Source organism: Aspergillus nomiae (assembly GCF_001204775.2).
Source record: "Aspergillus nomiae NRRL 13137 chromosome Unknown contig00141, whole genome shotgun sequence".
Classification (NCBI taxonomy): domain Eukaryota; kingdom Fungi; phylum Ascomycota; class Eurotiomycetes; order Eurotiales; family Aspergillaceae; genus Aspergillus; species Aspergillus nomiae.
The window spans coordinates 47,942-69,052 of NW_015378196.1; the positions used below are offsets into that span (position 1 = coordinate 47,942).

Consider the following 21,111-nt stretch of genomic DNA (forward strand, 5'->3'; position numbering starts at 1 on the left):
CCGCATGAGGGGGACACAGTATCCCGGTTGTCAGTACTTTTCACTACAGAGGTAGTCAACACCAAGAGCATAAAACTTCGCCTCCCCAATCATCAACTACCATAATAAATTGGGAGTATGTCAGGCTCGGAAATTGTGTCATGCCTTTAGGGATGAAATAAATGGCATATCTCGAAGTTCTACAGCAGCGCAAAGTGCATTGGCCGCATTATGGAGATAGTAGCTGTAAGACCATGTTTCCCCAATAGGCGGCAGCAAAGACTCTCCTCAGTCGACATGTTGGTAGGCAGGAGCAGCGCATCGGGGGTACTATCGAAGAAACGCAAAATGACTTATCAACCAACAGCAACGGTTAATCTCCTGATCGATGGAAAGGCGATTCCTGTCGCGAAACCAACTCTGATGACCAGCGATACAGAAGCTGGATTAGGCCCAGCTAATAGTGGCAGAAGACTAGATCAGTCCTCTACCAGTGAATAACTATACACTCACAAACAAGAGGAGACAATAGCGATGCTTGACAACAGCAACATAACAGACGAACTTGACGATGGCTTCGTCGTGGAGAAGAAGACAGGCCATGAGAGTGATACAGATTATGAGCTCAGAAAATACCCCTATCGTACTGTCAGAAATGGAAGGAGGCAGGAGTAATGTTAAATAGATTGCAGAAAGGATTAGCAACTGAGCCAACACAACCATTCTACCGATTGAGCTCGATGCACTTATATAGGACACTGTACGCTATGTCCATGGCCTAGTACATTATTCTAAGATTAATAGGCCATGATAATTCGATTGCGATTGCCATATCAATTGGTATCGATCTATTATCTAGTGTTGTATATTGGTACTACGTTATTTCTCCTTGATATAGGACTGTCTGCGATCGCCATATTGGGGGCCTATGCTATTAAAAAAGATTAGCATGGTTGTAAGTACTGTTGTGACTATCTATGGAGCATGAATTTACTGAGGAATTCTGTTTGGGATACTGCTTTGTTTGATACAATCGTAGGTGGATAAACGCATATCAATGTCTTGCTCAGATTTCCAAAGATAGATATTCTATATCACCATGAAGAATTCGACAAGATATCGATAGCAGATCCAGGGAACTACCTGATAGGGTAGGAGAAATGGAGGCGCAGTTTGAACCAGGGTTTAACGCATGGTTCATGGAATAGAGCTTTAGGGCTACGTGATGACGTTATCCATGATGCGGCAACATGAATACAACTGATGGACAAAAGATTGTCAACAAGAGATAGCACTATAATAGATTATATAAGGGTACTTTAAGAGCCCGGGCATTTTAGATAATCGAATGGGGTGACTTTCCTGTCAGCGAGATTCATCTCAGCCAAGATAGCAGCTGAGCTTTAGCGGCATTGCAAGAAAATGATATAATCTTAGACAAGGATCATCACAAACATGACAAGAATTGCACTCCTCGGCTCCACGGGCCAGGTGGGCCATTCCATCCTCATGGCTCTTCTTACCACGACTTCCCATGAGGTAGTTCAGCTCGTTCGACCGGCTTCCGAATCTAAGGCAAAATCTATAAATATATCTGCCGAGCAGAAGCAAAGACTCCGAACGGTGCCCGTGGATCTCTTGGTCGCTGATACAGATGAGCTGGCTTCTACTCTGAACGGCGTGGAAGTGGTTGTTAGTGCAGTGAATGGGAAAGCTCTCTCTGCTCAAGAGAAGGTCCAGACTGCTGCGGAAAAGGCCGGGGTGAGGAGATTTTATCCGAGCGAGTATGGGATGCACCATGTTTACACGGGGGAAGATGGGTATGGATATGTGCACCCGGTGAGTACTCTCTATTTTACCTGCTCGGGGAGCGGTTTTGGTCGTGGCCGATGGCCGGTTAGTAGATTGACCTATTGCATAGGCATGGAGCCTGAAGTCCAAGGCCAATGGGAAAGTGCTCCGCCATCCAGCTGTAGTATCAGGAAAAATGACCTACACCCTCATCGGTTGCGGGGACCTCTACAATCAAGACCGCGAAGCCCTCTGGTGTCCGTGGACGCAGCCCGATCTTCTATCGTACACGATTCACATCTTGGGCAACCCTGACACCAAGGTTGACTTCACTCATATGGGTGATCTAGCCAATTTCCTGGTCAAAACCATAGATCATCCAGAAGTCTCGGAGAACAAAGAGCTGAATTTCGTTAGCGACCATATCAGCTATAACGAGATTGTGGCACTATGGGAGAAATACTCCCGCAGGAAGGTGGAGAAGAGTATAGTGCCAATACAGGTTATGCATCGTGTTTTTCAGAACAAGGAAGACGTCCCGGAGCATCTCAATGCGAAGAGTGTGTTTTCTGATGACTTCTGGATTGTGGTGAAAGGAATGCAAGGATCAGGCGGATTTTGGAGGCCGCCAGGGCAGGTGCATAATGATTTGTTCCCTGATATGAAGACGATGACGTTTGAGCGGTACTTCAGGAGTATCTATGGATCTGAATAATCTTGTCAGCAGTTGGCATTATGCCTGGGAGGATGTATGTTTAGTCAAGCTGGCGATGTTGCTCCGCATGCTTACCCCGGCGCTATCCTGTTTCCGACACGGAGACTACCCCATTTGCGGAGGAATCTGGAGTACACCACGTCTATCCAATATTGTTTCCATAGGCAAAAGTCATGATGGATAGCCGCTCGGTCTCCTGTTTCTCCGGAATGCATGATCTGCGGGGAGATAGCCAGATGTGGATGTTTTTATTCCTATATTCTGAAGTTGACAGAGATGGCTTCCCCGCTTGTGGGGTATATAAGTACCGTGCATATCTCTGCAAGCTGTGCCATTCAGCTCCATCCAACCTTACTCGTCCCAATTTCGCGGATAACTAAAGTACAATGCAGCGTTACATTTCGTTAGTCGTGTCGCTGTCATTGCTTTCCGGGGCTGATGCCCTGGTCCGGCCTGATGGCGTGGTATGTGTCACCGTTGCGTTGGGGTAGCAGTAACTGATACGATGTATAGGGAAGACTACCCGCCTTGGGTTGGAATTCCTGGAATGCGTTTGCATGCGACGTCGATGCTTCCAAGATCCTGACGGCCGCAGAAGAAACAATAAACCTGGGCTTAAAAGATGCAGGTTATGAGTACATCAACAGTACGTCAACTGCAACCTGCTCTACGAATGCTAACCCCTGTAGTCGATGATTGCTGGTCAGTCAAAACTGGCCGAGATCCCAATACAAAACGTATCATTCCGGACACAGCCAAATTTCCGGACGGAATCGCAGGTGTCGCCTCTAAGATCCATGATATGGGTCTGAAGGTCGGCATTTATAGCAGTAAGTGACGGGGTACTACCATCAGGTTGAAATGAAGCTAAAGAAAACAGGTGCCGGCACGGAAACCTGCGCTGGCTATCCTGCTAGTCTGGGATATGAGAAAATAGACGCTGAGAGCTTTGCCGAATGGGGCATCGACTGTATGGAAGTTCGCTACTGCTCCAACCATCAGATAACTAACTCAACTGAAAAGATCTGAAATACGATAACTGCGGCGTACCTACGAACTGGACCGACATGTATACCCACTGTGTGCCAGACAACACCAATGGGGCCAACTTCCCCAACGGCACTTGTCCAGATATATCCAACCCAGCACCGGCGGAATACGATTGGAGCAGTTCCAAAACAGCTCAAAGATACGACGCTATGCGCGATGCATTGCTGGGTGTCAATCGAACCATTCTGTATTCGTTGTGCGACTGGGGCCAGGCGGACGTGAACACATGGGGTAACGCGACAGGTAACTCTTGGAGAACGACGGGGGATATTACACGTGCGTTGATATTATCTGGGACCTAGCAAGACCATCACTGACTTGAGCAGCCGACTGGAGCCGGATTGTCGAGATTGCCAACGAGAACTCGTTCCTCATGAACTATGCCGATTTCTGGGGGCACCCAGATCCGGACATGCTGGAAGTCGGCAATGGAAATTTGACTCTGGAAGAGAACAGAGCCCATTTTGCTCTCTGGGCAGCAATGAAATCGCCTCTTATCATTGGCACTCCTGTACGCCCCCACCTAGCTCGGTAAGTGAAGTCTGGCTAATTGAAGCAGCTCGATTCGATCAAAGAGGAGCATCTGGCCATCCTCAAGAATAAGCCCTTGCTGTCCTTCCATCAAGATCCGGTAATCGGTCGCCCTGCGTATCCTTACAAATGGGGATACAACCCGGACTGGACATTCGATCCAGCGCATCCAGCGGAATATTGGTCCGGGCCATCGTCGACTCTGGGCGGAACCCTGGTCTTGATGTTCAACTCGGAAGACAGTGCCAAAAGCCGGACTGCCGTGTGGAGCGAGATCCCGGAGCTGAGGGACTCCGCTGAGAAGGGCAGTGGATACCTGGTAACTGACATTTGGACGGGTGAAGATCTGGGTTGTGTGAAGGACCAATATAACGTGGAGTTGCAGAGTCATGATATTGCTGCTCTGGTGGTGGGAGAATCATGCTGATCGCTGGTGGAGTGATTCTCACAGGATGGCTGAATGTAAACAACATGAGTCATATGGGCCACGACGGAGGGGAATAGGACATAACAAACGTATCATAGCGGCAGTCCATAGTGATTCTATGGCTGTGCCTATGTGGCTACGACCGGAGTGTACTAAAGAAAAACTAAATTAAAGAATGACTAAATACTAAAGAATAAGTAGCTCGCTCCAATGAATGTCTGCACTTGCGTTATTGTCATCGTTGTCAAAAACGATGTTCATATCTCAGCCAATCCTTCGTTCTTTGTCGTTTCAGGAAGTAGTCAATACATTGTTCCATCAAGTCGCGTGTGAAGTCCGGTACCTCATCTAGTATGTCTTTTGGAAAGGTATAGCCAAGGTCCTGCCGCTGGACGTTGCCGCGGAGTACCTTAACAGCGAACAAGACAACATTCTCCCGTACGAGCTGATGATGGGCTGTAGTATTCGCATACACCTCCCTAATAATACGGGGGAAAACGGTGGAAAACGAGGCGCGATGCAGAGCTTGCAAAAGCTTCCTAACGGAAACATACTCAAGTGATTCCATGAGAAGACGGTTTGCTAAAAGATGGACTTTCAGATGAAGAGACAGTTCACAGCAGGTGAGACGATCTTATAAAACCATGATTTCAGTACAACCTCTAGACTATCGATCTAGGAGAGCATACCGATCGCATCCTCAGGTGGACCTATACCTTCCGAAAAGTCCGAGCTGGGGAAATCATACTCCATATGAAAACCGTAATCAGACTTGTACAGAAATTCAAGCATCATGCGCACAGCAAGGGGATGGTCTGGAAGGTTGACTGTGTTGGATCGAGCTTCCTTTTGGGTATTAGCCACGACATTCGATGCGTAGGATATAAGAAAACGAACCACGAAGAAGCCGTTCAGTACCTTCGTGAAAAATCTTGACTGAGGACAGACCACTGCCGTATGAGCTGGAAAGCTTTGGTTACCGCAGATAATAGTGAAGTCACTGTACTGGTAATGCAACAGAAGCCTCATGCATTCCTCATCAGGAGGCGAACTATACCAGGCTCAGGTCTCTGACTCACTTTGATATTGAATCGATCATCACGTTTTTCCGATAGGATCGATTCAAGTAAAGGTCTTCCTTCGGCACCGTTGACGGGGCGCTCCTCTCTTCTTGGCCTGTCGGTTCTTGTGGCTCCAAGTCGACTGTATCCATTTTGCACTAGGCTTGCAGCAGAGACAGAAGGATAATCGGTCAATAATAAGGTTAGATAGCTAGAATTTGCAACGCTTGTTGGGAAGTAATAAGCTAAGGGTCACACAGGTTTCTAGTCAGATACAAAGAAATATAAGATATAGTAGGTAAGTAAGCAGAAGTGCATATCTGGTCTTTAGAATGCCACATATGATAAAACACTGAGATATAGGACATGACGAAAGAGCAAGGAGCGAACGATGCGTATGGTATAGGAAGGTGTGAAAAGGCAAAAGCAGGCTGACAGCATGCAGTGCGAGGGAAAGAAAACCAAAACATCCCAGAATACAAAGAAAAATATGGAACAGGGTCACTCATTCTCCCACTTGAATAGAATGGTAGCTGCTTCTGTTAGTCTTAAAAAACATTAGTACGCTCATCAACAACCCGAGTACATAGGCGATGTTGTATACAGATCAAGCACGCTCATATCAAGCTGCGAGAAAGGCTAGGACACAGAAAATGTAAGAGAATGCTACCGCGCTGAATACCTGCACCAGGGTATAGACTCATTATAACATTAACCCATATTCCATCACATACTCTCGCGATCAAAACAGTTAAAATTAGGAAGATTCCATAACTCGATCACCGCCACAAATCACCTCTACTCTCACGCCTCCAGCCACCACTACTCTTAGGACGCCCATTGTCCACCGGAACAGCCAGGAACCCGCCAAAGCCATTGCCGACCAGCACGCTCTTCCTTGCGTCGCCACCCCAGGAACGACTCAATTGAGCGTCGTGGAAGCTCACAGGCCGTGTCGTACTATCGCGACGGCCTCGGGTTGAAGGTGGTTCATAAGGAGTAAAGTTCCACTCCAATTCGTCTAAGCCCTTGCTGTACACGTTCAACGGCTGTGCGAGGATGCCTCCCCCGAATTGGGGCCCACTCTCACCACCACCGAACAAGCGGGGTGGAGGGGCAAGCAATAATGCCTCTGGAAATCCTGCGTCACGGACATAGAGATCCCGAAGAGCAGGAAGAGAGTTGGACATCAAGGATGATATCAGGTACGAATAATACGAGCTTGCCATCGGCGCCATACCGTAAGAGCCGGGTGGAGAAGATATCTCGTAGTGCAACAGTTCCAGTGACCGGGAGGTGAGCGGTGGCACCTTCTCCGGAGGGAATGATCGTGAAACTTCCTGGATGACCGATAGCGCGCGGAGCTCTGGTGCGACAGAGACAATTTGGTGGAGAGTCGAGGGTTGAACTTGGGTATTTGACAGGGTCAATGATTGCAAAGAGGCTCGGTTTTCAGGTAGGGAGAAGAATGCGGCAAGCCCGCTTGCCGTAACATTCGGGGTATCTCGAAGGGTAAGCCGTTCAACAGCGGGGAACGGGGGAAAGCTTTGGGAGTGTGCGAAGGCGGAATCATCGAGCCAGGGAAGATCGTCCAAAGTTAAGTCACGAAGCCTACGAACGCGCCCAGGCCGAATCGGAGAATATGAGGCTCGACTTGCAGTCCCGACAATTCCAGTATTTCCAGATTGGCCCAGAGGTGTGTGCCCGGCAACTGCGAGAAGGTACCCTCCGACCCATGTCGGTAATTCATGCGGCGAAGATCTGGACAGCGGGCCATAATTTCCTGCTTCAGGGCGAGGCACGCGGGGTCGTCACTAAAGAATCCAGCGGGCAAATCCACGTAGCGGAGATTGGGCAACACGGAAACCGTTCGTGCAATCTCCGATTTGCTCGCCTCACGCGTCATGTACGGCATGCGCAAAGAGCGGACCATACTCCCTAAGCCATGTGATTGTCGAACGGTTCGCATGAAGAGCGAGAGGCGAGCCTGGGGGGCGTCTTCGGGGTCGCCATTCTTGTCGAAGAAGGAGCGGCGTTTCCGTTTCGCTGATAACTGAACCTCGAGCTCACAGTAGTGGACGGCGTCGATGCGGACATTGGAGTATCTAAGAAATGAGATGCCCGGTTAGCCAGGGGACGAGGGAAAATAGGTTGAAGACTTTAATCCCTACAATAGAGCGTCCGCATCCATGGACCATCGCTTGCACACCAACGCGCAGTGCGCGAGGTCACGCATGTCACAAAGCATACAGCCATCCTCGGTCATGGATTCCTCCGAGGTATCATAACTGTTATCTTCGACGTGGGGGCACACGAAAGAGAAAATGCGGATTAAAACACGTCGCGGTAGCCTCTTGGTGTAATCTGTGCCCATGATGGGCAATGGAGGAACAGGTTCATGGTTAGTGCGGAGATGCTCATAGCTGACCGCATTCCCCGCACGGCTATGACTTTTCGAACGCTTGCGAAAACGGCTTAAAAACCCCATGATGAGAGTATGAAGGACAAATGCATTGATGAAACACGAAAGGCTCGAATTAAAGTGAGAAGGTCGGAAATCAGGGGGGGGGAGGGAGAGGGTTTTGCAGTCAGAGAAAGATTAAAGATGGCAAGAATGAAGCTAAGCGAAAGAGGAGGATGCGTGAGAAATGAACGAAGGAGGAGGAGCAAGTGGGGAAGGGGAACCTCCACCAGATATGGGAAAAGGGAAATAAATGAAATCAGCCCCGGGACGTGCCGCCGAATTATCGCTTTGCGTACACTTTATTTCTGTGGCAATCCAAGGATAGATGCGCCCGGTGGGTAAGTTTGCCAATGGAGAAAGCTGGCGGTTGCTTCTTTGCCCATCGGGCTCGTTCTCTTCTTTTATTTGTTCACCTTGCACTCGCAGAGCTCTTGGAAGGCGTTGATCCCTGCAGTTGAGGGTCAATCATTTCAGCCTTCCAAAGAACTAGTGCGCGCGACAGGTGCATGGTTTGCTCTGGTCGATGCGCAGTGCTTATTTTTATCGACCATCCAGAAGCGAAATAACAAGGGTGGTTTTGCCCAGGCTGGGCTGGAGAACACCTTGCCAAGACAGGGGAAGAGAACTGTCTATCGTGTTTCAGGACGGCGGTTATGGCCCCTCCGGTGGTTGGATGAAACAAGTGGGGCGGCAGTATTGAAGGATCCCGGACGCTTTTAACTCCTGTCAGCCCGGACGTTGCGTTGGACAGACTTTCTTAGTTCTTCCTTCTCGGTCACGACTTTCTTTATATCGCTGGCGGCATGACGACTACCGCCCCCAATGTAACAAAGGACGGAGATTAACTGCTTGCCGCGCCAATTTCTGACGGGCGTTCATTCACATGTTCCACCAGGAAAAGTACGGAACTGTACTGTCTAGACCCCTGGGATCTGCGTGTTCACGTTTGTTGTGGTCTAGCGGTAATTATTCGATATCACAACACTATCTTTGGAATATCAGGGCTATGAGAAGTGCCATTTTATATGGAATAACCAGAATACAGATTATGTTACAAACAGAAAGGTCACTCTGCAAGCAAACGACGGAATAGTCCGGGCCATGCGCTTCAGGGTTTTGTCATCAATGCAAAAATACCATTCAGGCACGATGTACAAAGCTTATCGGCTCGGAGAGCCGCAGTTGTGGTACATGTATCAAGTTGTATTGACGTGCCTTTCAATAAAGCCCGATCAAATAAAGCAGAGAGACAACAATAGTGTAACAATCATTGTTACTTGCAGGGGAATGGTAGCAGCTGAGGCGGTAGACTCAGAGCTAGCTGTAGGAGTCGTGGATTCCCTTGTCGCTGTAGAGCTGCCAGTAGTTGTAGACGATGTCACTGTAGAGTTGTCGGTGGCTGTGGATGATGTCGCTGTGGAGCTGTCCGTGGTTGTGGACCCTATCGTTGGAGAGGTGGTTGTGGTTGATATCGGGGCCAGAGAGGTAGCCGAGATCGACGGGCGCTTTTCCTTCACACAGAAGGTGCGATCGTCGGTAAGGGCGGAGCAGTCGGCACCAGGATTTAACGATAGAAATGTGGCACGATCGATATGCCACCTCCTCGTGAAAGTGTCGCAAGTTTCTCCAGCGTAGGAGGCGGCTACCGAGAACTCGCAGGCAGGGTTTTCGCGTGGATGTAGCTGGTGCGCAGAGAGCAGTTGTAGGAACAATCCCACGAACAAAAACAGCTGAGGACCCATTTTGATACGGATTCTTTGTTTTGGAAACGACACTGAAAAGAGGAGTATCAAAAGTATCAATGCTGTGTATTTCTTAGCGATATGATCTGAATACTATATGGGTAGATGTAGATCCATGGATACCCCTGAGCGTAAGGCTGCCAGAAAACGTGAAAATCAAAATGGAATGGAAAGCGGGGTGAAAGTCACGAGAACTCCAAAGGGTTTGGATAGTCCTCTAGCTTGATGTGGAGTAGTGCTAACTAGTCTATGCAACCATGTAGGGTAGTGTAGAAGACAGTACTTATCCGGGATTAGGATGTACACTAGAGGAACATGGAGTAAGCGAAGCCAACATTGCTGCTTATGCTGCATGCCACTACTTGTACGCTGGACAGTCTTTTAGGTGCGTGAAATCTGAATTTTCTTTCTATTTTAATCAATCTGCGGAGCACCGAGTGTCTATATATGGAACCTCATGATTTACCCTTCTTGGGATTACCCGAATCATCCAAGAGCTCGCTACTGCCATCCAGCTCGGACCATTTTGGCTTTCCATCTGGGATCTCTACAGCCCGTCGGCTGTAGAAAATATGGCACCTGCAAACATGGTTAAAATAAAACCAATCCGAACCGAGGCAAAGAATGTTGAAAACTGACTCTACTTCGAATGCATTGATCCACTTCTCTCTCTCCTCATGTGTCTCGCCATAGTCAATAGACGCAGGGAACAGAAGACAAACATTGCGCCCCTCATCCATAATCGGGGTCCGACAGAACGAACACGACACTTTCGTCGGGTTCATATACTCTCTCGACTTCTCCGTAGATGAGTAGAACGCCAGGCCATCAGCGCCTTTGGTGAAAGTTATGTCGGACTTTTGAAATATAGTGGCCCACTGGAATGGGGCACCTATTTAATTTCGTTAGTACCTTCCAGTTGAGTGCTCCAGATATCTCGCAGACGAATAATACAGCACTCTTGTTCTGTTCAATCACGTACCATGTAATACTTGACACCCCCGACAATGACAGTACTTCGATTTCAATGGCTTCTCTCGATTCAACTTGTATTCTACTTGCCCACATTGACACCTGCCAGTCCATTTAACGGTACCGAATTCTTCGTCTGTTTGGATCTTGTATGGCGGACGATGCTTCCAGCTGGCTTCGTCGGTAGTACCGGAGATGGGGTTGGGAAGGGGGTCCCCTCCTGTCGGTACATCTTCCGCCATTCTTGGGGTACTATCACTGAGTTTGCGATACTTTGAGAAAGAGTGGTTGGTGGTTCTCGAAAGAGAGCCCAGAGTTCTTTGCTGGCTGGCGTGAATGATAGAGGTCAGGAAAGGACGGCGGATTGCGGGAACACAAGCTGCAGGTGGCTTAAACATAAAATCAAGCTAGAACTCGATGAATCTACTCGAACTACACTTGCTCACACCAGTGTCCATGTATATTTATCTTCCTTGAATCTAGCCGGGTCGAGATGGTTGTGTACGCCACCAAAAAGCCGGGAATCACGGATGATGTCATGGCGATGTAAATGGGATTTATGATGCTCTTGTGCCATGGCCATCGTCATCTATTATATCCGTGCCTGTTGCTTGGTGTTGGAAGTCGTTATGCGTTCATTGAGATCTACTTGAGAGGGTTTGATCAATTGGTAGGGCTAAGCTCAAGTGGATACCAGACGACCCTATGACCATACTCGGTCACCACAATGGACTAAACATACCACCACCACATTTTTAACTTTCCATTGGCAACCACGATATAACTTCTCTAGTCCTACCATGTCATGTACTTCCTTATAATAGCAATTTTTCAATTAGCGCTATATTAGAGGATATGATCTATCCTTATCATACCATTACATACCATGCCCTCTTCGGGTCAGCACAACCCCCTGCATATGGCGACCCAATGGCGCCGGGCTGTAAGCGCCCGAGTGCAAGACGCCCAATTAGGGATGCAGATATAGCCCCAACGAGTCAAGAAGGGCCTCACTAGCAAGCCCCACCAAAGGCAATGGGGGCCATTATCGAAGTGACCGAGAATCCCTCGTGGTCTAAAAATACGAAAGCCCCCGGCCGTGGAGTTCCATGCTTAGAACTCCTATTATACCCTGCTTCTAAGTCTGCCTTGAAAGCGGGACAGAGACAGGAGTTTCCTAGTTTTGTGCCATGCGTTTGCTAAATACGACGCCGTCCGATACGGGCAACTTCATCATTGAGGAATTCTTTGGCGAACCCCCGCCGTATGCTATTCTCTCGCATACATGGCATGAGATGGAGGTCACGTTTCAGGATATAACTAATGGCGTGATCGATAAGAAGGGGTTCAAAAAGGTCAAAGATTGTTGTGCGTTCGCTAGGGCCAATGGTTATGGATACGCCTGGATAGATACGTGTTGCATTGATAAGACGAGCAGTGCGGAGCTGTCTGAGTCGCTTAATTCTATGTATCGGTGGTATCAGGAAGCCGAAGTATGCTATGCATATCTTGCGGATGTGCCGTCAAAGCCTTTCGCGGAGAGTAGATGGTTCAGCCGAGGATGGACGCTTCAGGAGCTAATTGCTCCGTCGACGGTTATTTTTCTCGATCATGGATGGAATGAGTTGGGAACCAGAGAGAGTCTACAAGATGTTCTATCCGAGATCACTAGTATACCTGCTGGTATTCTGATGGGCGAGGATGATGTCGAAACTGCTAGTGTTGCTCAAAGGATGTCATGGGCTGCGAGAAGGGAGACAACAAGAATCGAAGATCGAGCATATTGTCTAATGGGGATATTCGGGATCAACATGCCGCCTATTTATGGGGAGGGCAAGAATGCCTTTATTAGACTCCAAGAAGAGATCATGAAAATATTGGATGATCACAGCATATTTGCCTGGCGGTCTGACTCTGAAGAGGAGAATCACGGTGGGCTTTTAGCAACATCCCCAGACGCATTCAGAGAATCTGCAAATGTTGTCCCTTATAATCCTTTCGCAACGATTGAAGGTCCATTGACTGTAAGCAGCAAGGGAATCCATTTGGAATTACGGTTTATTGGTATAGGCCATCCAGGATTAGGCCTCGCTATATTACATTGTACGGAGCGCGAGAGAGAGAATCGGCTGATTGGGATATATTTGCAAGATTCATTATTGACGATGCAACAATTTAAAAGGAGACAGTGCGGAACATTTCAACTTCTTAATCTCGGCGACCTTAAACCATCACAGTATCCTTTGAGAAGATTATGTATCAAACAACGACGACCCGAAAATCGGAAAATGAACAAGAAAGGGAAACCAAGAAACACGGAGCCTGCTGTAGATGACTTACATCTCCAAATACTAGAAAGGCCACTGCAAGCCTGTTGTGATGCAGAGACAAATTGGATAAACGCAAATGGGATAAGCGGCAATGGACAGACGCTTCTATCCCACGCAGCAGGAAAGGGGGATGTTAGCATGCTATGGCTGCTGCTAACCCGTGGTGATGTCAGTGCCGGCGGTAGGGACCTCAGCGGCCGCACGCCACTATCGCGCGCAGCAGAACGTGGACATGAAGCTATTGTGGGCCTGTTACTATCTCGGAACGATGTTGATCCTGATTATGAGGATGCAAATGGACGAACACCCCTTTCATACGCTGCAGTTTCGGGTCACCTGGTGATCGCCAAACTATTGCTTCAGTCTGGTAAGGTCTATGCCGAATCAGAGGATAAGTACGGTCGAACCTCTCTTTCTCGTGCCGCAGAGGGCGGGCACGAAGAAATGGTTAGACTGTTGCTTGGAAGGGGTGCTAAATTGGAGTCTAAGGACAAAGATCACCGAACACCATTATCTTGGGCTGCTGCGGAGAATAATCATGATGCGGTAGTAGCATTTTTGCTTGAGATGGGGGCTGCGATAGAATCGAGGGATAAAGAAGGGCGTACACCACTGACTTGGGCTGCAATGAAAGGCCGTGAAGCAGTAGTGAAATTGCTACTGGAGAAGGGAGCCGACATAGAATCCGAAGACAAGCAATCCTGGACTGCGCTATCACACGCGGCTAGAAAGGATCAAGTGGCAACAGTAAAGCTACTCATCTCTAAAGGGGCTTGTATAGAATGCCGAGATGACACTAGTCTGACACCATTATCCTACGCTGCAGAGCGTGGCCATGACGCGATTGTCAAAGTACTTCTGGAGGCAGGTGCCGATATAGAGTCACCGACTATCCTGAAGGAGACAGCACTAACCTTAGCTGCGCATAGAGGCCATGATGCCGTAGTAAGACTGCTTCTTGAGAAGGGGGCTGATTTGCATTCTCGTGGTCATCATGATCAAACGCCACTTTTTTCAGCTGCAAAGGGAGGCAGTGAAGGAATAGCGCGACTCCTCCTTGAAAAGGGGGCCGATATAAACTCTCAAGACTATTGGAGTCGGATGCCGTTATCCTATGCTGCGGAGAATGGACATGAGGCAGTGGTAAAGCTGCTGCTTGATCAAGGGGCTCAGATGAAGCTCCAGGATGATTGGGGTCAGATACCGTCAGGTTATGCTGCAAAAAACGGGCATGACACAGTGGTAAAGCTACTACAGGAAGCATGTGGTGAGAATTAGTACAGATGCCTACAGCCGGGGGCCCCTATGCCGGAAATCGGAACAATGAGGGCAGAGATCAAATGTTTCTTTAAAGTTGACCAGTGGCCTTATATATACAGGAGCTTCCAAGCAAATGGTGTTTTTGTTTTTTTGTATGTATGCCATGAGAGGGGGAGGCCTGGCTTGGACATGTGGCAATTCAAGCCAGAAAAGTGGCTTACTAGATATCTCTGGCACGGCCTCACAGGGGAAGTATATGTGAAATTGTGAAATTTAACGATGCCGGCTCTCGGTACCATAGACAGTGAGGCCATAAAGTTTGTTTATACCTTTCCAAAATCAAATTTGCAAAACTGAGACGAACTACTCAGGTTTGACGTCTGAATTGTGCTGGTAGGTAGGGTCATCAGCGTCGTACAGGAAACAAGGCCAAGAACATTAGGGAGTACAGACCATTTCCTAGTTTGTCATGGGGCCAGAGTCTTAAAGCAACCGAGCTCTATTGCTGACAATGGGAGGTCAGGTACAGATCAAACACCATGGTCGGGTGTGAGACGGAGTTTTCGGGTAAAACACATGAAGCCGGAGGGGGCCATTTATGATCACTTGACCAATCCGACCCTCTGGCTCAATCCACCTGATAGTCTGACTCCGACTGGAGCTGAGAATTGTTGATTCAGCTGATAGCTTATTGGAGAATGTCCCCTGTTTGCTTTTTGTTTAATGTCACCCTCCGGTGATCGCCTTTTCAAGAATTGTCATGAACATAAGCCGCACGACAGCTACAAGTCGGGCATTTAAAGCGGATTGGCCCCAACAGCCAATGCATGAAAAATGTACTGAAGCCGGGGCACTATAATTAATATTACCCATGTTATCACTTTCTTGACGAAGAGATTTTACATCCCCAATACAATTACATAATGCGGCCCCAAAACAATTTCATTCTTGCCGCCGTTTTGGCTGCCAGCCACACAGCAGCCATCACCCAAATCACTAATGACGAGATGGACCTTTTTCTTAGCCAGGGAGGCGTGGAGCTTGCGGATCGTTATGCTCCCATGTGGTTTTTTGGGCAGGCACTTAACCAACCACCCTGTTACCCAACGTGGGCCTTTGGGGGCTCTCCTACGACAAATGATGTGTATGATATCAACCATAAGACCCCGGCCGCGGCACAGTGTGAGTATCCGGACGTCGGATGCGGATGCCGCAAGCCGGGAGTGCCCATCAATAACGCGGCACCGGATTTCCCCATCTACTATACCTTCAAGAGGTGCAATGATAACGAAGTGCGAGTGGCATATAACCTCTTTTATGAGAAGGACGGTGCCAAAGTCATCGGGGTTATTGACACCGGTCATGACTAGTGAGTGTTGAAGTTCACTCCATTGTGCAAGACGTCCTTTAATGGCCACAGCGATTGGGAAAGAGTGATCATTATCCACTCCCGGGGCGACAACAACATGTGGGGGCCGTCGCGGGCCCTACTATCCTCCCATAGCGGCTATCACAATCTAGCCTGGGGAGACATTCAGAACACCCTCACCACGGAGGAGATCCAGGCTGGCAAGGCCAATAACCCCAATGGAGTCCGTAATAATGATCACCCCAAGGTTTATATCTCTTGGTCAAAACACGCTCACTTCGATACGCGCAATACTGGCTGGGTTGATCCGATCAGTCAATCGACGGATAATGCATTTCGGAGCAACGATTGGTGGCATTATGTCGGCAAGAAAAACTATGTAAGGGTTTCTGGGAAAGCATTCGTTCGTTTGTTTTGGTCCTGACAAGCACAGATTTCTTCAGAGAATTCTACCGATGCCGGTAAAGCTCTGGGAGGTGTTAACTGGGGTAGTGCGACCAGTAACCCACCTTACGTGCAGGAAACTATTTGCACTGCAGAAAATTCCTGAACGCGTATTGTGTGGAATTGGTCGTAGGAGTCGGCTGAATGGATGGCTCATGTAGAAGTATATATATATAGTACTACTATGTACTAGCTGAGGTTTCTTCGGGTCGAGAAGCGGTAGTAAAAGAGTCCAATCAAGTTCCAAATGATTAAGATTAACAAGGTGCATATTTACATGACGTCGTTGGGGTACCCATAAATTGTCCCCACTCGGACGGATTTATCTAGTCCGGCAACTTCTCATCAACCTCACCTAAAACGGAGATTAAAAGCATTCTCACAGCTGGAGTAGATACTTCACTCCAGGTACGTCCTCCCTCGTATTAATCCTGCATGTACAGTAGCGTCGTTTTGAGCTTCGCGATTGGGCCCCTCGCTTCGCACCTCCAGAAATGATCTTCAACCCCACTTCGAACATACTAAATCCAGTAGGCACTTACATCTCATCGCTATAGAAAATATCCGAGAAGGCAGAGAACGGCTCTAGATTGCGAACCTGAATACAATATGTCCTGGTTCCAGAAATCCTTCTCCCTCACCCCGCAGTCCCGCGGCTCATACCTGATCACCAAGGAGGTTACAGACCAACTCCCTGAAATCGAGAACTACAAAGTTGGCATCCTACACCTTTTCATCAAGCATACGAGCTGTGCCCTATCGCTGAACGAAAATTGGGATGATGATGTGCAAGAAGATATGTCCGATGCACTTGAACGAATTGTGCCTTATGATAAGAAGGGAAACCTCTATCGCCATTCTGCAGAGGGAGAGGACGACATGCCGGTAATTATAACATGCCCTCATTTAAATTCTCCGCTCTCAGTTGTGCAAGATGTTTTCAAATTCATCTAGACTGGGGGCGCCTTAGTTTACAAAGCCATGTGCTAACCGGTTGTTTGGTAGGCCCATATCAAGTCCGCGTTGATTGGAGCTTCCGTCAGCATTCCCATCTCTAATGGCAAGTTGGCCACTGGTACTTGGCAAGGTATTTGGTATTTGGAGTTCAGGGCCCATAAGCATAGAAGAAATGTTGTTGCTACCATCCAAGGAGAGAAATTCGAGTGACTGGATGTGGGTCGGAGGGGAAAGTTATGATTGACGATGTTATGCAAATGTTGTTGGAGGGGCTTAGAAAGGGTACAGTGGTGTATATGGGAGATTGGGTTGAGAAAACACTGGACAGATGTAGATGGTGTGAACCGACCGTTTCCAACGATGGTCGAGGGTACTTCATAATAACGAGCTGTATTTCAGCGGACCGTACAAATAGTCCGAATACCAGTAAAATTCACAAGTAAAGGTCACCATCTGAATCTCCACATCTATGGAGTATTGATCCCATTTATACCTGATCGAGTATGGAATCGGGCTATTGTCGATTGATATGGAAACATTTTATTCTAACTCATTGATCGGTACAATCTGTACAACGCCCCTCTGAAGGCAAAAGAGAGGGCAAGAAAAACAAACAATCATCAACGCCAAAAACAATGCTCTACCGCTGTTCAAGACCACCCTCGGTGACACGCTGAGTCTCGTTCACCTCGGCGGCGTCACCAGTGGGTTCGAGAGGGTAGCTGGTAGCGGGGAGGGACTCGAGGTATGCACGGTGCTGCTCGTGAGCCTATTACAATATTAGCAATTTGCACAAATCTGAATTCTGAATATGGATCTTACAAAAGGCAGTCCACAGTAGCCGCAGGTAGCAATCTCGGGCTTGTCGGTGTTGATATAGATTCTGGGGTGGCCGAGAGGACCACCACCGCCGTCACAGCTGACGACCCTCTTCTTTGTCCAGCGGACGGGCTGCTTGTGGATGAGCTCAATAGCGGCATAAGGTTGGGGCTAGTTTTGATACTTGTTAGCTGATCGATCTGTCACTCGTGGTACTTGCGCAGTTTCATGTATCGGATCTAGTCCGTAAAACCATCACAACACCCAATTGCAATGTTAATGCCTAAACATACCTGCAACTCCATGATTGTCTGCTCGAAGCGAGGTCCAGTCATAGCCTTCTCTCTGGGCTGCTGGCTGGCGGCCCAGGTCCTGGCGCGGTTAGGAGCCTGAAGCTGGCGGTTGCGCTCACCAGCCTCGACATTCTCCCTCAAAGGCGCATCCCGGGAACCCATAGCATCAACAGGAGTGGCATTGGTGGCGGATACATTGGGCTTGGGTGTTTGCGGGGCGTTCGGGTCGTTGGCTGGGATGTTGTTCTCGGAGAAACGAGGGACGGTGGTGGAGTAGCTGGCCCGGGCGGCAATGCGAGGAGTCCAGGCGGCAGAGAACGCCGCGATCCGGCTTCGAGCCAAAGGCAACATGTTGAGCAATTGAGTCCCTAGGACTTGGTGCAGAGGGCAATTGTGGATGGCGGGTGAAGCGGAGGTGAGAAGTCGGCTTCAAAGGGTGAGGTTTGCGGGAGCTCGCGCCGCCGCTTGAAGAGCCAATCGGCGTCTCTCCTGCGGCTGCTGACCCAATTCTGCCGCTTGCGAATTTGTTCCGCTTTTGGCTCATGTTTTTTTGTCGCTCGTTCTTTCATCGCTATATATACATATTATTGCACGATACATTAAGAAAAAGGGTTTCCGAGTCTGTCTAGCTTCGGCAATTCTTCCGTCACAATCCCGTCATGGCCGGCTCACCTGCGACTGGCTCCAAGCCAGAGAAGACAATGTCTTCACGTCTTCTTACGATGAAAGTATGTCGCTTGCATTTGGGCTTTTACGAATTTATACGATCTTCGTCTACTGGAGTCTAGTAAACACAAACTGATTGATCCAAGTTTATGCAACGATCTGCCGCTACAGCTGCCGCTAAAGAATCGTCTCAGCCGCCTTCCACCGAAGGTTCAAACACTCCTACCCCCAAACGCCAAAGATTCGCACCCGGTGAACAATCTTATAGCCCGGCAGCTACACCTTCGAAGGATCTTGAGGCTATCTCGGCCGCTCTTGCGGCGGAAGAAGAGAAACGTCGGGAAGCTATTGCGCGTCAGGCTGCGGAATCAGGTGAAACAGAATGGGTGATTGATTTTGCTGAAGACCCTGTGCACCAATATGCCCCGCCGCCCTTCATTGTTGCCAATGGTTCTCTTGACGCTGATGATGACGATGACTTGGCATATGGAGGGAGACAGACGTATGGTAACTTCAAACGGAAGAAGAAGACTGAGGTTTGTTCGCATCTTCAAAGTCCGGGGATTAGTCTTGCTGACCATTATAGACGCGCAACACGGGCGGTGATGAGTCTGGTTCTGAGGAGGACGAGGATGAAGACGAAGATGATGTTGAATCTATGATCAACAAAGCCAAAGCAAAGGCGTCGAAACAACCTCCGAAGGTCAAGCTCTCGAAATTAACGAGCATCTCTGGTGGACGTCAAGGCTCTGTTGGAGGCAACAAGTCTCAGAAGAAGCGCAAACACAAATAAAGTAGTTCGCTCTAAGAATTATTCGCCATCCTGCAGGACAATACGGTGATATTGCCCACGGGCTTCTCGCCAGCCTCATCTGCCCCATATCGCCAAAGTGTGCGGCGTCTTCATCACAAGGGTACCACCGATTTCTTCGGAGCAGATTGCGACGAGAGATTTCCGGCATATATATTCTGCGCTTTCCTCTGTTTCTCTTTGGGCGCGCTTTGCTTTCCAGCCACGTCGGAGCCGACCTACCTGCTCGGAACCCGATGCTACTTACCACCACAAGTGCTGCGCCGCTTTTATATAAGGACTCGCTTCCGCTTATGGGCGTCGTTTCACACAAAGCCGACATCGAAAGCGGGGATTTTTGATGGTGATCTCCTCGACATCGAGCAAGAAAGACTCACTTATGCGTCTTGTCATGGCTCTGCTGGCTTTCATCAATGAGAGAGCATAATGCGCGGTCTCGTGGTCTATCTCTACCAGCCATGTCTAAAAACAGAGACGACTGCATAGTCAAATTCCTTCATTAGTCCCGGAAATCAAGAATTGAATTCAACATGAATTCACGAAGCCACGTTCAGGACCCAGACACATGAATCTTGTAGCTATTATCTACCTAGCTTACTGTCATTCATGATGAATATGATTTAGTCAAAATCACCAATCACCCTGTATAAGCAACCCCCCTCCATTTGCTCTTACTTTCATGATGCTGTAGGAAATATAATATTCATCTATATTCTCAACCCCTTTCTTACGTAGAGGGACTGTGCCAGCATAGAAAGGTTGTTCTTTGAGCAACGGGATATGGAGCAATAGCCAGATCCGTGCAGCATACACTGTTCCACATACCAACCTTTGTCCTTTCTGTATTCATTCATTTTTCACGTCCAAGTTACAAAGGTGGGTTTCTGTCCTAATTTATCTGTCTACTATGTCTTTAGGGTTGGTATGTGCATACAACCATTTCATATCTACCATCACAGTATGTGACATGATATGTATTACTGGCAAGAAATATGCACGTCACTGCAGGGGATCTCTCCATCTACTGTAAAGTGTCTATCAATGTCGCCGCTATTAAATATTATTAATACCGAGAGAGTGTCCAAAGATAATAAGACCACACAACCTATTTACACTCATATATATGGTCAGTATACCATTTATGCGCTTCAATGCTCTGTGTCTTCTGTCCAGCATTTCCCAGATCAGAGTCAGCCTCATTGATCATCTCGATATCCGCCGTCCCAACAGTCTCATTGTTCCCCGCGGGGATCCAGTACTCAGGGCTGATCTGGTGATACCCAAGCAGACGAGGTGGCAAGCGAGGAACGATATCATTGGAATGAGTAACACGGAAGTTTGAGCCCTGGCCGGAGACATAGTCGGCGAATTCCTCATTACCCACACGAGGCGCTCCATAGGTATACTATTCCCGTCACATTAGCACCGCA

The 21,111-nt window shown here is 48.4% G+C and overlaps 9 protein-coding genes across 9 annotated transcripts; 5 read left to right on the plus strand and 4 right to left on the minus strand.

Moving 5' to 3' along the window:
* Positions 1-1,434: 1,434 nt before the first annotated feature.
* ANOM_006151 (uncharacterized protein) lies at positions 1,435-4,493 on the plus strand (the record flags this gene model as incomplete). The annotated part of the gene is made up of 9 exons (XM_015551408.1): positions 1,435-1,818; positions 1,901-2,454; positions 2,868-2,949; positions 2,999-3,131; positions 3,175-3,315; positions 3,366-3,455; positions 3,509-3,811; positions 3,862-4,046; positions 4,095-4,493. 9 exons carry the CDS (start codon positions 1,435-1,437, stop codon positions 4,491-4,493), a joined length of 2,271 nt encoding a protein of 756 aa, XP_015406730.1.
* A 1,840-nt stretch (positions 4,494-6,333) lies between these two features.
* Positions 6,334-8,042, minus strand: ANOM_006152 (F-box domain protein; the record flags this gene model as incomplete). The annotated part of the gene is made up of 3 exons (XM_015551409.1): positions 6,334-7,099; positions 7,174-7,659; positions 7,726-8,042. The coding sequence occupies 3 exons, from the start codon at positions 8,040-8,042 to the stop codon at positions 6,334-6,336; spliced, it is 1,569 nt and encodes a 522-aa protein (XP_015406729.1).
* A 1,208-nt stretch (positions 8,043-9,250) lies between these two features.
* On the minus strand, positions 9,251-9,760 carry ANOM_006153 (uncharacterized protein; the record flags this gene model as incomplete). Its single annotated transcript, XM_015551410.1, has 1 exon — positions 9,251-9,760. One exon carries the CDS (start codon positions 9,758-9,760, stop codon positions 9,251-9,253), a length of 510 nt encoding a protein of 169 aa, XP_015406728.1.
* Positions 9,761-10,215: 455 nt separating this feature from the next.
* Positions 10,216-11,130, minus strand: ANOM_006154 (GFA family protein; the record flags this gene model as incomplete). The annotated part of the gene is made up of 3 exons (XM_015551411.1): positions 10,216-10,339; positions 10,400-10,652; positions 10,743-11,130. The coding sequence occupies 3 exons, from the start codon at positions 11,128-11,130 to the stop codon at positions 10,216-10,218; spliced, it is 765 nt and encodes a 254-aa protein (XP_015406727.1).
* Positions 11,131-11,922: 792 nt separating this feature from the next.
* Positions 11,923-14,340, plus strand: ANOM_006155 (ankyrin repeat-containing protein; the record flags this gene model as incomplete). The annotated part of the gene is made up of 1 exon (XM_015551412.1): positions 11,923-14,340. The coding sequence occupies one exon, from the start codon at positions 11,923-11,925 to the stop codon at positions 14,338-14,340; it is 2,418 nt and encodes an 805-aa protein (XP_015406726.1).
* A 905-nt stretch (positions 14,341-15,245) lies between these two features.
* Positions 15,246-16,241, plus strand: ANOM_006156 (uncharacterized protein; the record flags this gene model as incomplete). Its single annotated transcript, XM_015551413.1, has 3 exons — positions 15,246-15,691; positions 15,743-16,070; positions 16,125-16,241. The coding sequence occupies 3 exons, from the start codon at positions 15,246-15,248 to the stop codon at positions 16,239-16,241; spliced, it is 891 nt and encodes a 296-aa protein (XP_015406725.1).
* A 503-nt stretch (positions 16,242-16,744) lies between these two features.
* On the plus strand, positions 16,745-17,302 carry ANOM_006157 (YjbQ family protein; the record flags this gene model as incomplete). Its single annotated transcript, XM_015551414.1, has 2 exons — positions 16,745-17,020; positions 17,141-17,302. 2 exons carry the CDS (start codon positions 16,745-16,747, stop codon positions 17,300-17,302), a joined length of 438 nt encoding a protein of 145 aa, XP_015406724.1.
* A 314-nt stretch (positions 17,303-17,616) lies between these two features.
* Positions 17,617-18,629, minus strand: ANOM_006158 (zinc-finger domain-containing protein; the record flags this gene model as incomplete). The annotated part of the gene is made up of 3 exons (XM_015551415.1): positions 17,617-17,861; positions 17,915-18,082; positions 18,205-18,629. Coding segments are annotated over 3 exons (681 nt in total), but the record flags the coding sequence as incomplete, so codon positions are not given.
* A 234-nt stretch (positions 18,630-18,863) lies between these two features.
* Positions 18,864-19,669, plus strand: ANOM_006159 (uncharacterized protein; the record flags this gene model as incomplete). Its single annotated transcript, XM_015551416.1, has 3 exons — positions 18,864-18,932; positions 19,017-19,406; positions 19,457-19,669. The coding sequence occupies 3 exons, from the start codon at positions 18,864-18,866 to the stop codon at positions 19,661-19,663; spliced, it is 666 nt and encodes a 221-aa protein (XP_015406722.1). The 3' UTR covers positions 19,664-19,669.
* Between the last annotated feature and the right edge of the window lie 1,442 nt (positions 19,670-21,111).